The sequence below is a fragment of the Sminthopsis crassicaudata genome, chromosome 4, assembly GCF_048593235.1.
Source record: "Sminthopsis crassicaudata isolate SCR6 chromosome 4, ASM4859323v1, whole genome shotgun sequence".
Taxonomy (NCBI): domain Eukaryota; kingdom Metazoa; phylum Chordata; class Mammalia; order Dasyuromorphia; family Dasyuridae; genus Sminthopsis; species Sminthopsis crassicaudata.
Genome location: NC_133620.1, coordinates 297,849,510 through 297,868,941, shown reverse-complemented (window position 1 = coordinate 297,868,941; position 19,432 = coordinate 297,849,510). Strand labels below are relative to the sequence as shown.

Below are 19,432 nucleotides of genomic sequence, written 5' to 3'. Positions count from 1 at the left end.
GTCTCAATTAATATTTATTAAATCCATACTATGTGCTAGGTACAGGAGATACAAGAAAAATAAGAGCATCTATAAAGTTCTTTAAAACAAAGAGCTTATATTTTAACCTAGAGACAATAAAGAAGTCACATGATATCCCTGAAGAGAACACACTCAATCTTATTAAAATGACTTTGTCAGCTATATGGAGGATGGAGAGACCAGATATAAGTAGATGATAAAAATGAAGTGATTAAAGGCCTGACTAGGATGACATTTGTGTGTTGAAGAAAAGAGATGAGTATAGGTGATAAGATTATAGGATTGATTGAAACAGGCAAATGACTGGGTACGGGAAGCTAAGAAAGAATGAAATGTTAAGGATTTCAATGCTGGAAATCTGAGGTACTGAAAGAATGGCAATACTGTGAAAAGGAATTGAGAAATTAAGAGGAAGAGTAGGTTTAAGGAAAAAGTGAATGTGTTCTACTTAGGATATATTGAGTTTGGGACATCAAACTATAGGACATCAAAGTGAAGATGAAGTGGTTATGCAAGTTTCCAGTAACAGATTATAATGGATTGGAGGCATCTGTGTGTGTATTGTACATATCATACATATCTTTATTTGTGCATTCTATATTTGTAAATTCACCTGCTATTAAAATCTATTTGTAATCCCAAGAACAATGCTTGTAGTGATTTCATGATCATTCATAAACATGCCCAGAGTGGCAAAAATAACAAGTCACATGATATACTTGTTCCAGGCTGAGGTCAAATAGACATTCTGACTTGTTTCAGCTTTTATATTATAAACCCAAACTTCTTAAACTGTAGGTTGAAACCCATGTGAATATGGGGGTTGTGAAATTATGATCAATAAATGTTTGATTTGTATACTTTGCCTATCCATATATCCGGGGTAGCATAAAATTTTTTGGGTGATACAGGGGTTGTAGGTAGGAAAAGTTTAAGAAGTCCTGCTGTAAACAAGTGTCCCATTTGCCATCTATTTAATGTTATGTTTTTCAGACTGTTGTGCTTTTTATGTGATTTCACTAACTCCCAATAGTAGTACTACAGTGTTAACTTGTGTTCCTTACCATGAAAAAAGTTGTAATGAGCGTTACTGAAAATATACATGTGCTAGATAAGCTTCATTCAGGCATGAGTTACAGTATATTGAGTCTGAGTTCAATGTAAATGAACCAACTATGGTACATACAGAAAAAAAATGAGAAAATTTGCCAATTTGAATCTGTACATGAGTCATTCCAGAAAATAACCACCAGCTCACAAGAATCTAATCCTCTATTTTCTCGCATTATTCAGAATTCACTAACTCAGTGTTCAGTGATTTTATAAAACAAAACTATCACAAATAACAAGAATCAACTGTAAAAGTGGAGATTATAATGGACTCATGGGAAGTTATATCATTGAGAGAAGGTAAAGAGATATGATAAAAGATAGGCTTAGTGAGTACCCAGCAAATGTATTGCTTGTAACTTCAGTTACGTGATATTCAGTGCTAACCTGTATTTGAATAAAGGTGGAAAATCCAGATGGTGGGAATAACCCATGGTCGGGGTTATCAAAACATCATCAGCAAAAGGACAAAGAGGGCAAAAAGAAAACATTTTATAATATCTGAATATATACTAGTTATATGCAGAGTCTGCATTGCCAAAGGAGACAAGTTAAAGCCAACGGTGACAGACCAAAAAAAGCTGCAAAGTGTAGGAGCTGGAGGTTTCAGTGAGGATGAAACATAGTTTAGAAGTATTAGAAATCATAACCTGGAAGGTTGAAATTTAAGAGGGGTTCCAGTTCTGGATTGAAGGAGAAAATTTGAGGAAATAGTGAGATCAAGGCGCAATTATCCCTGTGTTTAATTGAGATGGGAATAAAGCTATATAGGTCATGGGAATTTAGGTTGATGAATTTGGCAGTCTGGGTGTTTTTGAGGATGTCTACTTGTCAAAGTTTTCCAAATCCGATGGTGAAGGTTAGGAAAGAATAGAAGACTTTACAAGTATAGAATTACTTAAAGAGGAAGGGCATTAACTACAACCAAAATCTGCACATACAAAGACGTGAGTGCACTTCAAAAGAAAGATGATTACTGAATGATGATAAAAGAGGGAAGATCTGGAAGTGGTAATGACGAATACATAATAATAATATCAAGATTCTTGTCCATCTTCTAGAGGCTAAAAGATGCCCCTAATACTTGAAGAAGAAAGTTGATGGATGAATTAATCAATATCCTCTGAGGAAAGCCAGACTTTTTTTAGTACTAAAAAGATAAAAGTCTAAGACTTCACCAGACTTTCAAAGGGGGCTATGGCACAAAAAAGATTTAAGAATCACCATCCTAAGTATTTTCTCCAGGATAAAGTATTCCCAATTTCTTGAAATGAATTTCTAATATCCTTCTTAAAATTTGGCAATCAGAACTTAATATGTCATAGTCTAAACAGTGAAAAGAGAGCAACAGAATAGTTTCCTCATTCTAGATGTCATACTTTTATTATTATGTGGAAGACATACACTTATTATTTATTAGGATTACATTACTTCTTTTGTCTGCTATATCATATTTTTCATTCATATTGATGTTGAAGTCCATCAAAAGGTACACAGATAGTATTCTCCATGTTGGGGGTCTTTTTTAACATGCACATTTTTTTTAAAGTCTATTGAACAAATTGTAATCTTTTTTTTATTTTTTTTCCCTGAGGCTGGGGTTAAATGACTTGCCCACGGTCACACAGCCAGGAAGTGTTAAGTGTCTGAAACCACATTTGAACTTGGGTCCTCCTGACTTCAGGGCTGGTTCTCTATCCACTGCACCATCTAGCTGCCCCCTAACCATGCACTTTTAAAAGAATTCACAGTTTATTCCTTGGTGGTTGAAATTTTCAGCTCAATTGAAAGATTTTACATTTGCTCCTACATTTCATCCTATTAGATGTATTTGACTCATTGTTCACTGTAGTCTTTTGAATCCCAATTCCCTCTTCAAAAATACTAAAAGCACAGATTATGTAAATAAACCAAAGACAGTTAGCAAAGGCTGTTTGTGTAACTTTTACCCCACAGATGGCCTGGCACCCTAACAGCTACCAAAGGTCTCCTCTCCTTTGTGGATCCCAGTTTTCTCATTTATAAAATGAAGGGACCAGATTAGATGATGCCTAATTCCCTTTAGAGTTCTATATTCTATTAAAAAAAAAAGTGGGGCAGGAGGCTAGAGTTAATATATCCCACAGTGTCATTTAAATCACTTCTACACAAGGTTTCTCCTGCCTGCTGTTCGATTAGCATTTGTTTCTGGGTTAGCGATCATAGAGGGGAAAAAGTATTAACAAACACTTGGGCAGAAGCCAATAATGATTTCACTTCATCCTGGACTCTTTCCATGGTGAACATTCAGAACTGTGTGAGTAGTAGTGTATTTTCAAGCATTTGTTGGTTTTTCTTGAAAAGGGAGCACCCTTTGTGTTCTTACTCCATAGACCTAGAAAAGGGTACTGGCTACATTATAATTTGAGATCTTATGCCAATCCTTATTTTTCTCTGGAGCTACTTCCTTTGTGTTAATAATGAAGACATCCTCCTGACAAGGTAGGAGAATAGCAAACAAATAGTGGAAAAACCTTACATTGTTTGATATACAAAAACAATCACCCAAAATTTTCTGATATTGAATCTCTTTCCTTAAATTCCATCTGGTTTTTTGACAACTGGTCTCTTCAAAAATACTGAGGCAGTATCTCCTATATGCTAGTTTTTTTTAAATTAAGCTATATGCTACTGTAAATATCTTTACTTTCACTGTCCTATATTAATATAATTTTAGATAACTTGGCATAAACCAAATAATGGAATAAAATGCTTTCCAGTAAGAATAGCCTGCTTTAGATTTACTTCTAATTCAAATATACTTTCTCTTTCATTGACAGAGCTTAGTTAACCTAATACAATTCAATTCAACAAGTATTTATCAAATGCCTACTATGTGCAAAATATTATGCCAGGTACTAGGGAAATAGAAAAATAAAACAGATTCTGTCCTCAAGGAGCTTACATTGTTCTAGGGGTGATAACATATATCAAATACTGGTAAGTACAATTTATAAAAAAATTAACATCAAACAATTTCAGGAGGGAGAGAACACTAATTGGGGAAGAATAGAAAAGGCCTTGTTTTATAAAGAACCCTAAGCTGAACCTTGAAGGAAACTAGAAAATCTAAGAAGCAAGATGTAAGAAAGAATCTAATAATGATAGGAGTTTGGGGAGACCCTGCAAAAGGCATGGAGAGAAATGAAATATCATGCATAGAGAACAGCCAATAGTCAATCTGACAATAACAGAGTTTATGTGGTATAATTTGAAATAAGACTGAAAAGATAGGTGGGAGTCAGACTGTGTTGGACTTTAAATGCTGGGCAGTTAATTTTCTTTTTCATTTTAGAGACAACAGGGAAGATTTTGAATAGAGGAATGACAGATATGTTTTAAGAATATTAACCTGGAAGATATGTTGAGGATGGATTTAACAGAGAAAATAGTGGAAGCAGGGAGCCCAATTAGAAGCCACTGCAATAGTTTAGACTTAAACAAAAGTCTATTATTTTTGAGTCTACAGGACTGCCCTGTGAAGATAAGAGTAATATTACCCAATTGAAGCCATTTTCATATGAAATATTGCTTGAGACAGGACTGAAATTTTAATTTTTTAAAATAACTTTTGTGACATGTAAATTTGAATTCATTGAATCATTTGATTTCTCCATTTCTCCATATTCATTCTTTTTCCTGGTAGAAATTCTTCAACATTCAACTGGAATTAAATTAAAAGCTTTCCCATGGTGATTACGTTAATCTAATTTCTCTTTAGTGTGAATTTTCTGGTGCTTAATAAAAACTGAGCTTCGACTAAAAGATTTCCCACATTCATTACACTCATAAGGTTTTTCTTTAGTATGAGTTCGCTGATGTTCAATAAGGTGAAAGATCCGATTGAAAGATTTTCCACATTCATTACATTTACAGGGCTTATCTCCAGTATGTGTTTTCTGATGATCATGAAAAGTTGACTTATGCCTGAAAGCTTTCCCACATTCATTGCATTTGAAAGGTTTTTCTTCAGTATGGATTCTCTGATGTTGAACAAGATGTTTTCTCAGACTAAAAGCTTTGCCACACTGATCACATATATAGGGCTTCTCTTTGGTATGAATTATCTGGTGTTTAATAAAGAGTGCACTTCTACTAAAAGCTTTCCCACATTCACTACATTCGAAGGGCTTCTCTCCAGTATGAATTCTCTGATGTTCAACAAGACGGAACCGTCGACTATATGATTTCCCACATTCATTACATTTATAGGGTTTTTCTTTAGAGTGAATTACCTGATGTCCTGTGAGGTATGATTTCTTACAGAAAGTTTTCCCACATTCATTACATTTATAAGGTTTCTCTGTAGTATGTATTCTCTCATGCTCAATGAGGCATGAACTATTGCTAAAAGCTTTCCCACACTGATTACATTCAAATGGTTTTTCTCCAGTGTGTATTTTCTGATGACGTAAAAGGCCTGAATTCCTAGTAAAGGATTTTCCACACTGATTACATTCATAGTGTTTTTCCCCAGTGTGGGTTCTCATATGTTCAAGAAGTTGTGAACGATGACTAAAATTCTTCATACATTTGTCACACTCATATGGTCTTTCTCCAGTATGAATTCTTTGATGGTCAATAAGGCGTGATTTGCGCCTAAAGGCCATACCACATTCATTACAGTCAAAGGGTTTCCCCCCACTATGGATTCTTTGATGATGAAAAAGGCTTGAGCTATTCTTGAAAGCTTTTCCACACTCGGTACATCTATAGGATTTCTCTGAGTTATGACTTCTCTGATGCTCAGTAAGGTTCCAGGATCGCCTGAAAGCTTTTCCACATTCTTTACATACATATGGTCTCTCTCCAGTATGAATTCTTTTATGTTCAACAAGGTATGAATTACATATAAAACCTTTACCACAGTCATTACATTTATATGGTTTCTCTCCAGTATGAATTTTTAAATGCTGGAAAAAGCTCAAGCTATTACTCAAAGTTTTCCCACATTCTTCACATTTATAGAGTTTTCCTCCTTTGTGAATATTATGATGTCGAAGAAGACTTGAGCTATTTATGAAACCTTTCCCACATTCATCACATTTGTAGGGCTTTTCTCCAGTGTGTGCAATCTGATGCTGAAGAAGGCTTGAACTATTACTGAAAGCCTTTTCACATTCATTACATTTGTAGGGTTTCTCAATGGTATGAATTTTCTGATGTTCAATTAGGCCTGTGTTCTGTCGGAAGGCTCTTCCACATTTGTTACACCTATAAGGTTTCTCTCCAGTATGAATATTCTGGTGTTCAATAAGTGTTGATTTTCGCTTAAAAGTTTTCCCACATTCATTACAGGAAAAGGGTCTCTCACCAGTATGAATAACTTGATGTCGAATCAGATCATAACTCCGATTAAACTTTTTCCCACAGTCATAACATTCATAGCGACCTGGCCCAGTGTGGAGGCTCTGATGTTGAGTAAAATGGGCCATAGAAATAAAACTTTCTCCACATTTCTGACAATCATAAGTTTCTTTAGTTTGGAACACTTCAAGACCAACTAAGGCTGAGTTTTGATTGAAAGAATTCCCATGTTCTCTAAAGATGGGTGGTTGTTCTTCTGTGTTTAATAATTGATAATTATTATCTAAAATTTCTTGATTGAAAGATGCTTCTTCATTCCTGGTCCTGGTCTCACCACCTGACGTAATAAATAGAAAATGACATGTCACCCAATTCTTATGTTAAATAAAGGAAACTGAAGAAGGACCAGGAGTACACATGCAAATGTAAATATGATCCAAACCAATTCATAATTTGTATAGATAGACAAATAAGTATTTTGAGTCTTAACCTTCATCTAGTTCTATCTTTTATCTTAGCTTTTACCTTCATTTAGTAGCCACTTTTAGACAGGGCTATTTAAAGTAGCCACAAACGTACAAGAAATTGAAGTCCAGAGATATTAAGTGACTTTCCCAAAACTACATAGGGAATAAGTGGCAGAGTCAATATTAAAGACAGCTATACTCCCCTACCTCTTCTCCAGACTACACACCCCAAATTTCTTCAACTTATCTCTAGTCTTCACAACCTGGTTGGCTTCCTCTGAACAGCTTGCCAACATTCCCCTTAAAATATGGTTCCAGAATTATGTCCAAAAAGTTATCAAACTGTGCATACCACTTGATCCAGAAAAGCTACTACTGGACTTATCTCCCAAAGAAATACTAAAGAAGGGAAAGGGACCTGTATGTGCCAAAATGTTTGTGGCAGCCCTTTTTGTGGCTAGAAACTCGAAAATGAATGGATGCCCATCAATTGGAGAATGGTTGGGTAAATTGTGGTATATGAATGTTATGGAATATTATTGTTCTATAAGAAATGACCAAAAGGAGGAATACAGAGAGGCTTGGAGAGACTTACATGACCTGATGCTGAGTGAAATGAGCAGAACCAGGAGATCATTATACACTTCAGCAACAATACTATATGATGATCAATTCTGATGGAAGTGGATATCTTCCACAAAGAGAAGATCTAATTCAGTTCCAATTGTCAATGATGGACAGAATCAGCCACACCCAGAAAAAGAACACTGGGAAATGAGTGTAAACTGTTGACACTTTTGTTTTTCTTCCCAGGTTATTTTTACCTTCTGAATCCAATTCTTCCTGTGCAACAAGAGAACTGTTTGGTTCTGTACACATATATTGTATCTAGGATATACTTTAACATAATTAATATGTATAAGACTGCTTGCCATCTAGGGGAGGGGGTGGAGAGAGGGAAGGGAAAAGTGCATATGTTTTGTTAATAAAAAGTTATTTTTAAAAAAGACTTAAAAGAATGTAATTCTAAATATATATATATATATATATATATATATATATGGTTCCAGAATTGAATAATACAATAAATATGCCTTCCTATATAGATCTTTATGTTAGGCAGAAGAATACTTGAGGATAAAGTACGGTAATGGTAATCTATCTGAATCTAAAGAATATGTGATCCAATTCAACAAAAGATAAAGGAATCTAAGCCTCTTGATGGTAGCAGAGAACTATTAGTAAAAGGGGAAAGCTGAAAAACTTCTCTAGGAAATGGGGACAAAGTTAGGACTGCTGCTCAGAATCTCAGGAGACAAAACTGATATTAAGAGCTAAGGAAAAAGATGAGAACTCCTACTTCCTCATGGGATCTGAGAAGATCAGGGAAAACTCAGTTTGAATTATGGCTTGAGTAAGGGGACTCCAAAAAGAGTACATAAACCATCTCTAGGAATAGTAGGGGAAAGATTCCAGTACACCAACATGCTTAATTCATGAACAAGAATTGTGATATTGTTAAAACTTCCTCAATTGGACAAAGAGGGACTCTATTTACTCCATATGTTTATGATTGCCAACCCTTATGCAGCAGTAATACTTAAATGATCCTGATTTTTAAATTTTTAAATAGAATCCATCAACTGGGGAATGGTTTAACAAATTGTGATATATGAATATGTGGCATACCATAAGAAATAATAAATATCCAAAACATAGGAAGACTTCACAAAGTGAAGAAAATAGAACCAAGAGAAACAATAATCACAGTAAAGTAAATTCAAAGCTCCAAAGCAAACAAACACTAATGAATTTTAATAACAATCCCAAAGATTCTACTAAAAAGCTGTTAGAAATAATCCACACCTTTAGCAAAGTTGCAGGATACAAAATAAACCCACATAAATCATCAGCATTCTTTTATGTCACTAACAAAATCCAACAGTTAGAGTTACAGAGAGAAATTCCATTTAAAGTAACTACGGAAAGTATAAAATATTTAGGAATCTATCTGCCAAGGGAAAATCAGAAACTATATGAGCAAAACTACAAAATACTGTCCCCACAAATTAAGTCGGACCTAACCAATTGGAAAAATATTAAATGCTCTTGGACAGGGTGAGCAAATATAACAAAGATGACAATATTATCTAAACTAATCTATTTATTTAGTGCTATACCAATCAGACTCCCAAAAAACTATTTTAATGACCTAGAAAAAATAACAACAAAGTTCATATGGAAAAATAAAAGTTCAAGAATTTCAAAGGAATTAATGGAAAAAAAAATCAAATGAAGGTGCCCTAGCTGTACCAGAGCTAAAATTATATTATAAAGCAGCGGTTACCAAAACCAGTTGGTATTGGCTAAGAAATAGACTAGTTGATCAGTGGAATAGGTTAGGTCCAAAGGACAAAATAATCAATAACTCTAATAACCTCGTGTTTGACAAACCCAATGACCACAGCCTTTGGGATAAGAACTCAATGTTTGACAAAAATTGCTGGGAAAATTGGAAATTAATATGGCAGAAACTAGGCATTGACCCACACTTAACACTGTACACCAAGGTCAGATCAAAATGGGTTCATGACCTAGACATAAAGAATGAGACTATAAATAAATTGGAGGAACATAGGATAGTTTACCTCTCAGACCTGTGGAAGAGGAATGAATTTATGTTCAAAGAAGAATTAGAGATCATTATTGATCACAAAGTAGAAAACTGATTACATCAAACTGAAAAGTTTTTGTACAAACAAAACTAATGCAGATAAGATTAAAAGGGAAACAATAAACTGGGAAAACATTTATACAGTCAAAGATTCAGATAAAGGCCTCATTTCAAAAATATATAGAGAATTGACCCTAATTTATAAGAAATCAAGCCAATTGATAAATGGTCAAAGGATATGAACAGACAATTCTCAGATGAAGAAATTGAAACTATTTCTAGCCACATAAAAAGATGCTCCAAGTCATTATTAATCAGAGAAATGCAAATTAAGACAACTCTGAGATACCACTACACACCTGTCAGATTGGCTAAGATGATAGGAACAAATAATGATGAATGTTGGAGGGGATGTGGGAAAACTAGGACACTGATACATTGTTGGTGGAGTTGTGAAAGAATCCAGCCATTCTAGAGAGCAATTTGGAACTATGCTCAAAAAGTTATCAAACTGTGCATACCCTTTGACCCAGCAGTGTTGCTACTAGGCTTATATCCCAAAGAGATCTTAAAGAAGGGAAGGGGACCTGTGTGTACAAGAATGTTTGTGGCAGCCCTCTTTGTAGTGGCCAGAAACTGGAAACTACGTGGATGTCCATCGATTAGAAAATGGCTGAAAAAATTGTGGTATATGAATATTATGGAATATTATTGTTCTGTAAGAAATGAACAACAGGATGATTTCAAAAAGGCCTGGAGAGACTTACATGAACTGATGCTGAGTGAAATGAGCAGGACCAAGAGATCATTGTATACTTCAACAACAATACTGTACGATGATCAATTCTGATGGATGTGGCCATTTTCAACAATAAGATGAAACAAATCAGTTCCAACAGAGCAATAATGAACTGAACCAGCTACACCCAGCGAAAGACCTCTGGGAGATGACTATGAACCACTACATAGAATTCTCAATCCCTCCGTTTTTGTCCACCTGCATTTTGGATTTCCTTCACAGGCTAATTGTACACTATTTCAAAGTCCACTTCCTTTCGTACAGCAAAACAATTGTTTGGACATGTATGCATATATTGTATTTAATTTATACTCTAACATATTTAATATGTATTGGTAAATCTGCCATCTGTAAGTGGCGGAAGGAGGGGAAAAATTAGAACAAAAGGTTTGGCAATTGTCAATGTTGTAAAATTACCCATGCATATATCTGGTCAATAAAAACTATTAATAAAAAAAAGAGAGAGAGAGAGAGAGAGACAGAGACAGAGAGAAAGAGAAAGAATAAGCCAGTCAGAACCCCTCCCCAACTTAAAGGGCTCTCTATCTCACCAACAAGTATGCAATAATAGTCTTGTATTCATACAAATTAAGGGACTCTTAAATAGAGTCTGGCCATCAGCACTCTCTTTTCTGGTGCTCGGTTATATCTAGCTATATATTCACAGGAAAAAAAATCATTATAAGCAATTTGAAGCTTCTATTGGATTTGTTATAATGATATTTTAACCATATTTCATTTTGAATGTGACAACATGAAGTTCTATGCTTGGAATCTAAGGCCTGCCTTGTAACAAATCCTAGAAAAGTAACTTAACCTCATTTAACTTCCCTAGAATCTAAATCAACCTATCTATCCATCTGTCTGTTTGGTCTATCTCTTTCCATCTTAAGTCAAAAACTGGCTGGTGGAAGGAGTTTCCTATAAGAATAGATTCACAGAAGCACCTGGTTGGTGTAGTAGATAGAGCACCAGCCCCTGAAGTCAGGAGCATCTGAGTTCAAGTCTGGTCTCAGACACTTCATACTTCTTGGCTGTGAGACTCTGGGCAAGTCACTTAACCCCAGTTGCCTCAACCAAAAAAAAAAAAAAAATTAATGGACTCACAGGTGCTTCAAGTATTCACTTTGAAGAAAATTCATTTTGGGTAATATATGATGGAATGGAACATCGAGAATCCTAAGCTTTCTAAGAGCTTACAGGGCAAAATAGTAAAAATAATAGTGTACTAAAAGTCAGGAGAACAGGGTTCTAGCCCCTGGCTCACTCATTAAGCTGAGTAACCTTAGTCAAGTCATTCAGCCACCCTAAAACTCAATTCTTAAGATGTAAAGTGAGACCTGTATGATTTGGGTAAACCACTTAACATTTCTAAGTTTCTTTTTTTGCAAAAGGCAAGATTTGGGATAAGACACATTCCAGCTCTAAAATTCTATAATCTTTGATAAAAGTACTCTTAGAACAAAAAAGTAGGAAAACTCCCACATAAGCTTAAAAAACACTACTGACAACCAAATTAAATTAGATGAGATTAAGAGAATATTGAATAAAAAGATGTGAAAAGTAAAATAACAACAGTATGTCTTAAAATTGTTTTGATTCATTGCTTATATGAAGAAAATAATTTTCTCAGTTCTCAAGGAAAAAAAGAAGGGAAACCCTGGATGGGAAATGCATTCAATCAACAGCAATTTACTAATTGCCTACTATGTGTGATTGAAGGGCATGGGGCTAAAGAGGAACAAGATGTAGTTTCTACATTCAAATAATTTAAAGAGTACAAGACCAGAGATTAGCCTAGATAAACTGAAATGTTTGTGAACCATGTCTGTAAAAAACAGAAGGTCAAATGCCTAAAGCTTTGTTAGAAAAAAACTTTTAGAATCTCTTCTTGATTTCAAATAGCCCAGGCAAGGATGGTTCATCATTTAGATCCCACTGCTTCAGCATGGCTGTTTCTTCTTTTCCTTTACTCTCTCAGTTATCACCTGTATGTACTTGGCCACAATACCCACAGTCAGTTCCACTTTTTCTCTTGGCTGTGGTATTAAGGAACAGAAGGAGAAATTCCATTCAACAGCTGAAGAATCAGACATACTCCAGACAGTTAGAGTTAGGGACAGTCACTCAAGGCTGGAAGTAGCTTCAAAAGCATTACCGCTAAGGGCAGAGAATAGAGCTGTGTATAAATGCACAAGAGAGCTAACCCTTTGAGCTTTGTGAGGACTTAGAGGTCCTTCATTCCATAGTTGAGAGCTGCCTTGGCTATATGTGTGCCTCACTACCATTCTTTCCATGGGCACTGTATCTGTGGGAGAATGTATCCCAAGTTGGTGAGGAAATGTTTTATAGCTACAATATTTACTATGCTGTTTTTACTAAATGTCATTAATAAGAATTACTTGTATTGAATGGCCACTATTAATGGAATGTTTATCAGTGAGAACTCTCATATTACACTTTTTAAAAGTGTACCCACGGGATACTCTAGAACCCAGGATAGCAGCTATCTTCATCCCCAAATTGGAGAAGTCAGGATGGGGGCTGGGGAGAAAGGAGCTAGTACCTCATTAACATTATAATTCCTACCTCCTTAAAGCAATGCTAAAATACTTTCCCTTTTCACTTCTCTCCCCATGTGGAATTTATTATAATGGCATTTAATCTATATATACCTTGGAACTACATTACATATTTTTTTAAAATTTTTAAAACCTTATTATATTTGCTTAGGTTAATATTAAAATAAATCCCTTAACCTCTCAGAATGTCAGTCAAGGTAGGCCCACTAGGGAAACTCAAGGAGGGTGAGTCTGAACAACCCCTGTAACCAAATTTTGTTCAGGAATCCCTAGTGAAAGTGAAAACCAGAGATGCATTCAATACAATGGGTGTGTAGGCCTGCCCCAACAACAGTCCAAGAGCCCAACTCACTTTCCCTGCTTCTCTGGTATTTGAGAGACAACTAACAGCACTCTATCATTACAGGTCCTTTGAGAGTAGAAACCCCAAGTCAAATAATACAATTTCTCTCTTCTTTGGTTAGCAAATTATTACCTCCTTTTTTATTTTTAACAGATTAAAAGTCACCAGCTGCTTATAGAAAAAAAAAAAGCTCATTTTCTACTACTACTTTTTTCTCATCTCCATCTTTGATACCCTTCTGGATATGATCATTCTGCTTTGCCTTGCCTTTCCATTCTATTGTTAAATATTTGTTTCTTCAAAATCAATCAATAGCCCTGACCTACTTCATTAAAAGAAACTAATAAAAACAAGATAGCAAAGGTTTATCAAAGACATTCAGTTAAGCAGTCATACTCTTTGCACCCATAACAATATTATATATACACACACACAAACACACACTACTACCATGGCCTCCATTTCCTCATTTTCTATCACACTAAAAAATAACTCATATATTGCAAAACAATTATTAAATGTCTACTATATTCAAAATAGAGTTTACAAAGAGAAAACAATCCAATCCAATAAAGATAGTGGTTTCTATTTAAAGTATTATTTCCCTCTCTCAAATTACTTCCTAATAAAATTATTTCTTAATGATAGCTTCCAACACAGAACTGTCCTTCATAAGCAATAGTTAAGCAAAATAAACATATGCTTTATTCCACATCTTTATGAAACTATCTCTCTGATAAGAGGCAATATACAAATTTTACTGACCGCTTTCTGAAATCATGATTGGTTTCTGCCTTGATCAGAGATATGCAGTCTTTCACTACTGTTTTCCTTTACATTAATATTCATATTCATTTCTCAATCCTTTCATCTGATTTCCCACTCTTACCACCAGACTAATATTCTTCTCCAAAATTATAAGCAACCTCTTTTAATTGCTAAGTCTGAATGCTCTTCCTCTATCTTCAGACAGCTAAGTAACATAGTCCAGTGAACACTAGGCCTGAAGTTAGGGAGACCTGTGTTCAAATCCAGCCTTAGACACTTACTAGCTGTGATTCTGAGCAAGTCATGTAATCTGGATGCCTTGGTTTTCTTAACTGTAACATAGAAAATAGCATACACTTCCCAGAAGAGGTGAAAATTAAATGAGATAAAATTTATAAAAGCATTTGGCAGAATGCCTGGCAAAAAACAGGCATGTAACAGAATGTACTTATTTCTTTTACTTCTTTTGTCCTTATTAAACACTGTGAGGTGGAAAACAAAGTTTCAATCACATGGTACTAATTCTTTTTGATGACTTCTAAATACTCTCTCTTTCAAGGGTCTTTTAGACTGCTCCTTTTCTGGTTCTCTTCCTAATTGCTTTGATGAGCCCTCAGTATGTCAGTTAACTAGATACATCCAGGCTCTATGCTGAGACTATCTCTCTCATCACATCATCTCAGCAATCTCAATCACTTCTAAGGGGCCAATTATCAGCTCTCTATATAACTGCTTCTTCAAAATGGAATGAACTATCTCCTGAGCTCCAGTCACTATTAATGACCTTCTGGACATCTTCATATAGATGCCTTGTGGATATCTGAAACACATGTCTAAAAAGGGATGTTTCTTCCCCCATCTAACCTCTCCCTTCCAAATTTCTATTTTTACTGAAAATATCACTATTTTTCCAGTTACCCAAGTTTCAAACCTAGAAGTTACCCTTGACTTTTTTTTCACCCTGATCTCCAATAGTTAATCAAGTGTAAAGTCTTGTTGATCTTGTTGATCCTAATCCCACATCTCTGTGGAATCACTGTGAAAGAAGATGGAAACTCTTTCAACTCATCAAGCTACCATCCTATTCTAAGATTTCATCACTTCTTGCCTGGCCTATTGAAATAGCCTCCTTACTAGTCTTTATGCTTCTAACTTCTCCCCTTTCTACCTCCACACAGCTGCATCTTCTTAAAGTGCAAGTCTGACCCTATCATTTCCCAGCTCAAAAATCTTTAATGGTTCTCTACTGCCTTTAGGATAAATCAACAATTTGGAATTCAAAGCTCTTCATGATCAGTCTCCAACCCAACTTTCCCTATATATTTCCTATCATTATCCTATTCACATGCTACATTACAGACACACTGGTCTATCTGCTGCTCCTGATATATCTCCTACCTCTACAGCTTTGCACAGACTATCCAGCATATGGATCCTCTCTTTCTTTCTCTTTGCCTCTTAAGAAGCTTAAGTAACTTTTGATAATAACAATAACTGACATCCTTCCTCAAAATATCCCATACTGATTTATCTGTATACTTACTGTATCCTCTTTTTTTCTTTTCTTTTCTTTTTTCTTTTTTTTCTTTAGTTTCAGGCAATTGGGATTAAATGAATTGCCCAGGGTCACATAGCTAGGAATTGTTAAGTGTCTGAGGTCAAATTTGAACTCAGGTCCTCTGGACTTTAGGGCTGGTGCTCTATCCACTGCACCATCTAGCCTGCCCCCTCTTTACAAATTCTAAAAATTCTCTCAGCAAATGTTTTGAAATTTATAATTTACAAGGTTGCCTATATATATATAAACACATAGAGAGAATATATATAGAGAGAGAGAGACACATAGAGAGAAGGGGGGAAAAAGCCAACATAATAGTTTCCTACTTCTCACCATTCTGCCGAAGCAGGTGGGGCTGTAGGATCACACATTCAGCCTCATCTGTCACAGGCTGGAGTTGGAATCTCTTGGACTCACATTCTGTCTGAGTCAAAATCTCTTGTCCAGGTGTCAGGTCCAAGGCCTGTGGACAATTAACATCATAGAAGAATTAAGTTTAGCAGGCAATTACTGTGGAAGCTTAAAATTAAGAAACATCAACAGGATTCAAAATATTCTATCCCCTCAGAAATTCCATAATAATCTTATGCCCTTGAGATACAGTAGATTTTTCAACAGAAGCCCTGGGATCAGATCCCATGTGGAGCAGGCAAGCCATTTTACCTCTGGATCTGTTTTCCTCACCCCTAAAACGATGGGAGTAGAACAAGGTGACCTGAGGTACTCTCCAGATCTAAATCCTACAATCTAATAGATTTTACCATATGGTTGTGTTTTCTGGTAGATCACTGATTATGTCTGAATTATCTTTTTCCTGGTTCCTACCAAAGTGTTTGATTTGCTTGTTGAATTGCTTTTTTGAAGACAGGATCAAGAACTTGAAGTTTGGTCTGTTTTGCAAGGTAATGGGAAGATGAAATAATATAAAAATCTCCAGACCCTCTCTAACAAAGCAACTCATTAAAGACTAATAATGTTTCGAACGATATTATTAGAGGGAAAAATAATTACCCTAATCATAAGGATACACACACACACACACACACACACAAAAACCCTTTGAAATGCCCAGTCATACTTAATGATTCTTGACCAATATATAAAATATAAGAAAGATGTACAATATCTTGAAATCAACTTTAGTTCAACTCACTTCTTTATTTCCTTCATTCTCTAGGCTTTATTCAATAAAGCTCTCTCCTATATGTTCCTTCTTCCATTTCAATTGCCATGGTTCTACATTGTATTCTGGCTCCCTTATCAATGGAACCCTGTTCCGTTTCAGACCTGTCGCTTCATTGTACAACAAAAGCACCGTAATTACAGCCGTTTCTGTGACTGTGCTTATCCATATTTTACTTTTTATTCTATACCTATCTCCTTCAAGAAGTATATACCGATTCACAATATTCTCTCTAGTCTGAAATCCTGGGGGCTTAATTATCTTTTAATTGGTTTGTCAAAGGACTACGAAATACGTTTTATTTCATTAATATAATTTATTAAGGATGTTCTGTCCACCCCTCAGATCCTAGCATGGCACTCTCTACTAATTTATCGGACTTGGAAATTAACCCATGCATATATCCTAACAAGTTAATTTATCGGACTTGGAAATTAACCCATGCATATATCCTAACAAGTTCACCTACGATGCTACAGATTTCAGATGGAGGTCAATATGATCCATGAACATTTTCCCTATGCATCTAAGCTATTCCCCAAAAGGGGGCTGCAGTAGGGCCACAGAGAAGAGGAACCTACCCAAAAAAATGCCTTAAAGAAACAGTGCCACCTTAGGTAGCACAGCACCACACCTGATGGATTCCTTCTTTGTCTGGGTCCCGGGTTTGGGGAACTAGGGCGGCCACCTCCCCGGAATTTGCTGCCATCAAGGCTACTCTGGCTTGGAGTTTGTGTTGTGAAAAATCAAACTGAAGTCTCCCCACTGCTTTATCTTGGAGTTCTCCAGTGTGCTAGATCTGAGAGAGATAAGCGGATTAACAAAACCGACACACACGAGCGTTCTCCCACCCGTTAACTATAACCCACACAGCTGCCTCGTCGTTATCTAATTAGATGAAGCCCCGGGCTCCGCGGCCGAGGTGTAAGAACTGGAATTACACTGAAGGGTTAAACTGCCCCGGGTGGGTTTAAAAACAGTACCTCGAATAGCCACCCAGAGATTTAAGGGCTATGCCTCGAGAGCCCCGGAGCCGCGGCTTAAGAGCCGCTCCCAGGACTGCCCCCGAGCCGCGACTTAAAGAGCCGTGGCCCGCATCTCCAGCGGGAGCAGAGAAGGACACCTGCAGGCCAGCAGCCGCACAGGCCGGAGGGGGAATTAGGAATCTGAGGGGGCGCCCACGTCAGAAAAGCCGCCCTCCATTTAGGGAGACAGATTTAAGTTTTCATTCCGAGCAGCGTCGAGAGGCGGGTCAAAGTTGCTCCGCGAAGCTGGGATTCCTCCGCTACACTCTGAGGTCTTTAAGTCACGTGCCTCGCAGTCCCACGGCTTCCTCCCCCAGGCCAGGGGCTCTTTTCCCTCGAGCTCCCAGGAACTCCAGGGCCAAGACACCACCGCCCTAAATTCCCTTCCCCGAGGCTTGCAACCACAATGCCCACCCTCAGTGACTATAGTTTCCTCCCTACTTGGTCCCAGCAAGCGGACTCTATCCGTAACTCTGGACACAAGCCACGTGCACCAAGAAAGGCACAGAGGCAGGAAGTGGGGGAGAGGGGCGGGGGGATTTCGATATCTGGGTTCCAACGGCTGAAGGGGACCCTTCTCCAAGCTGCACTTCCGGTGCCTCTCTGGGAATTTGGGAGGCCTCTGCATATCGTTGGTTTCAGTAGCGAACTTAAAGGGAAAAAAAATTTAAGTCATTATCCCAGGGTCACATAGTGGAAGCAGAGCCTTAATTAAAGTACAAGTTATTTCATCCAACCTAGGGTCACATAGTGGAAGCAGAGCCTTAATTAAAGTACAAGTTATTTCATCCAACCTAGCTATTTCCCCAGGATCTCATGTGACCTCCCCCTTTTTGACCTTTGCTCTCACACTTTTGTGTCATAATTGTGGAGACCTATAACTCTCATGCCAGTAACAAGATACTTGATACATTACATTATATGAGCAATTCATTTTTAAAAATTACACGATTCTCAACAAAGCAGGTCTAACTGACATCTGATTCATTTCTCAATTTTTTAAAATATTGTCAAAATTTGGTCAACATTAACATGATCACTTCCATATACAAAACCCAGATTTAGTAGCAGCAGTAGGAAACGTTTATTTATTGCTTATTATGTGCCAAGAACAGTACTGAGTGCTTTACAAATTCATTTAATCTACAACCCTGGAAAGTAAGTACTATTATCCCATGTTACAGTTAGAAACTGCTGCAGAGGTTAAATGGATGAATTAAGTGACTTATTATTTTTTTTTAATTACAACACTTTCTGCTTCTGTGTCCCTTTCTGAGCATTTTGCTCTTTTGAATATTTTAAGATTTTTCATTACCTCTTTTCCTTCATCTTCTTTAATATTACTATCATTACTCCACATAAAATCCCACCCTTTTAACAAGTACAATCAAGCAAACAGATTCATATGCTGTCAATGTATGAAAATATGTCTCATTCTATGTTTCTAATCCATTTTCTCTTTGCCAAAGGATGGGAAGTATGAACAATCATCAGAATGATTAGCTAGTGTAGTAATTCTTACTTCATTCTGCATCAGCTCATAAAAATCCTTCCAG

At 36.5% G+C, this 19,432-nt stretch overlaps 1 protein-coding gene across 8 annotated transcripts in view; it reads right to left on the bottom strand.

Annotated features, from left to right (window-relative positions):
- Positions 1 to 19,432, bottom strand: part of LOC141566823 (uncharacterized) — an 82,794-nt gene that overhangs the window by 49,517 nt on the left and 13,845 nt on the right. For 2 of the 8 annotated variants that reach the window (XM_074311921.1, XM_074311923.1), the window contains exons 4-7: positions 18,318 to 18,525; positions 17,486 to 17,650; positions 16,002 to 16,131; positions 4,353 to 6,814 (exon numbers count right to left, since the gene is read on the bottom strand). In XM_074311921.1, the coding sequence (XP_074168022.1) occupies positions 4,872 to 6,814; positions 16,002 to 16,131; positions 17,486 to 17,560 (2,148 nt within the window). In that variant the 5' untranslated portion in view covers positions 17,561 to 17,650; positions 18,318 to 18,525 and the 3' untranslated portion in view covers positions 4,353 to 4,871. The other 6 variants (XM_074311922.1, XM_074311924.1, XM_074311925.1 and 3 more) reach the window with 6 other exon arrangements.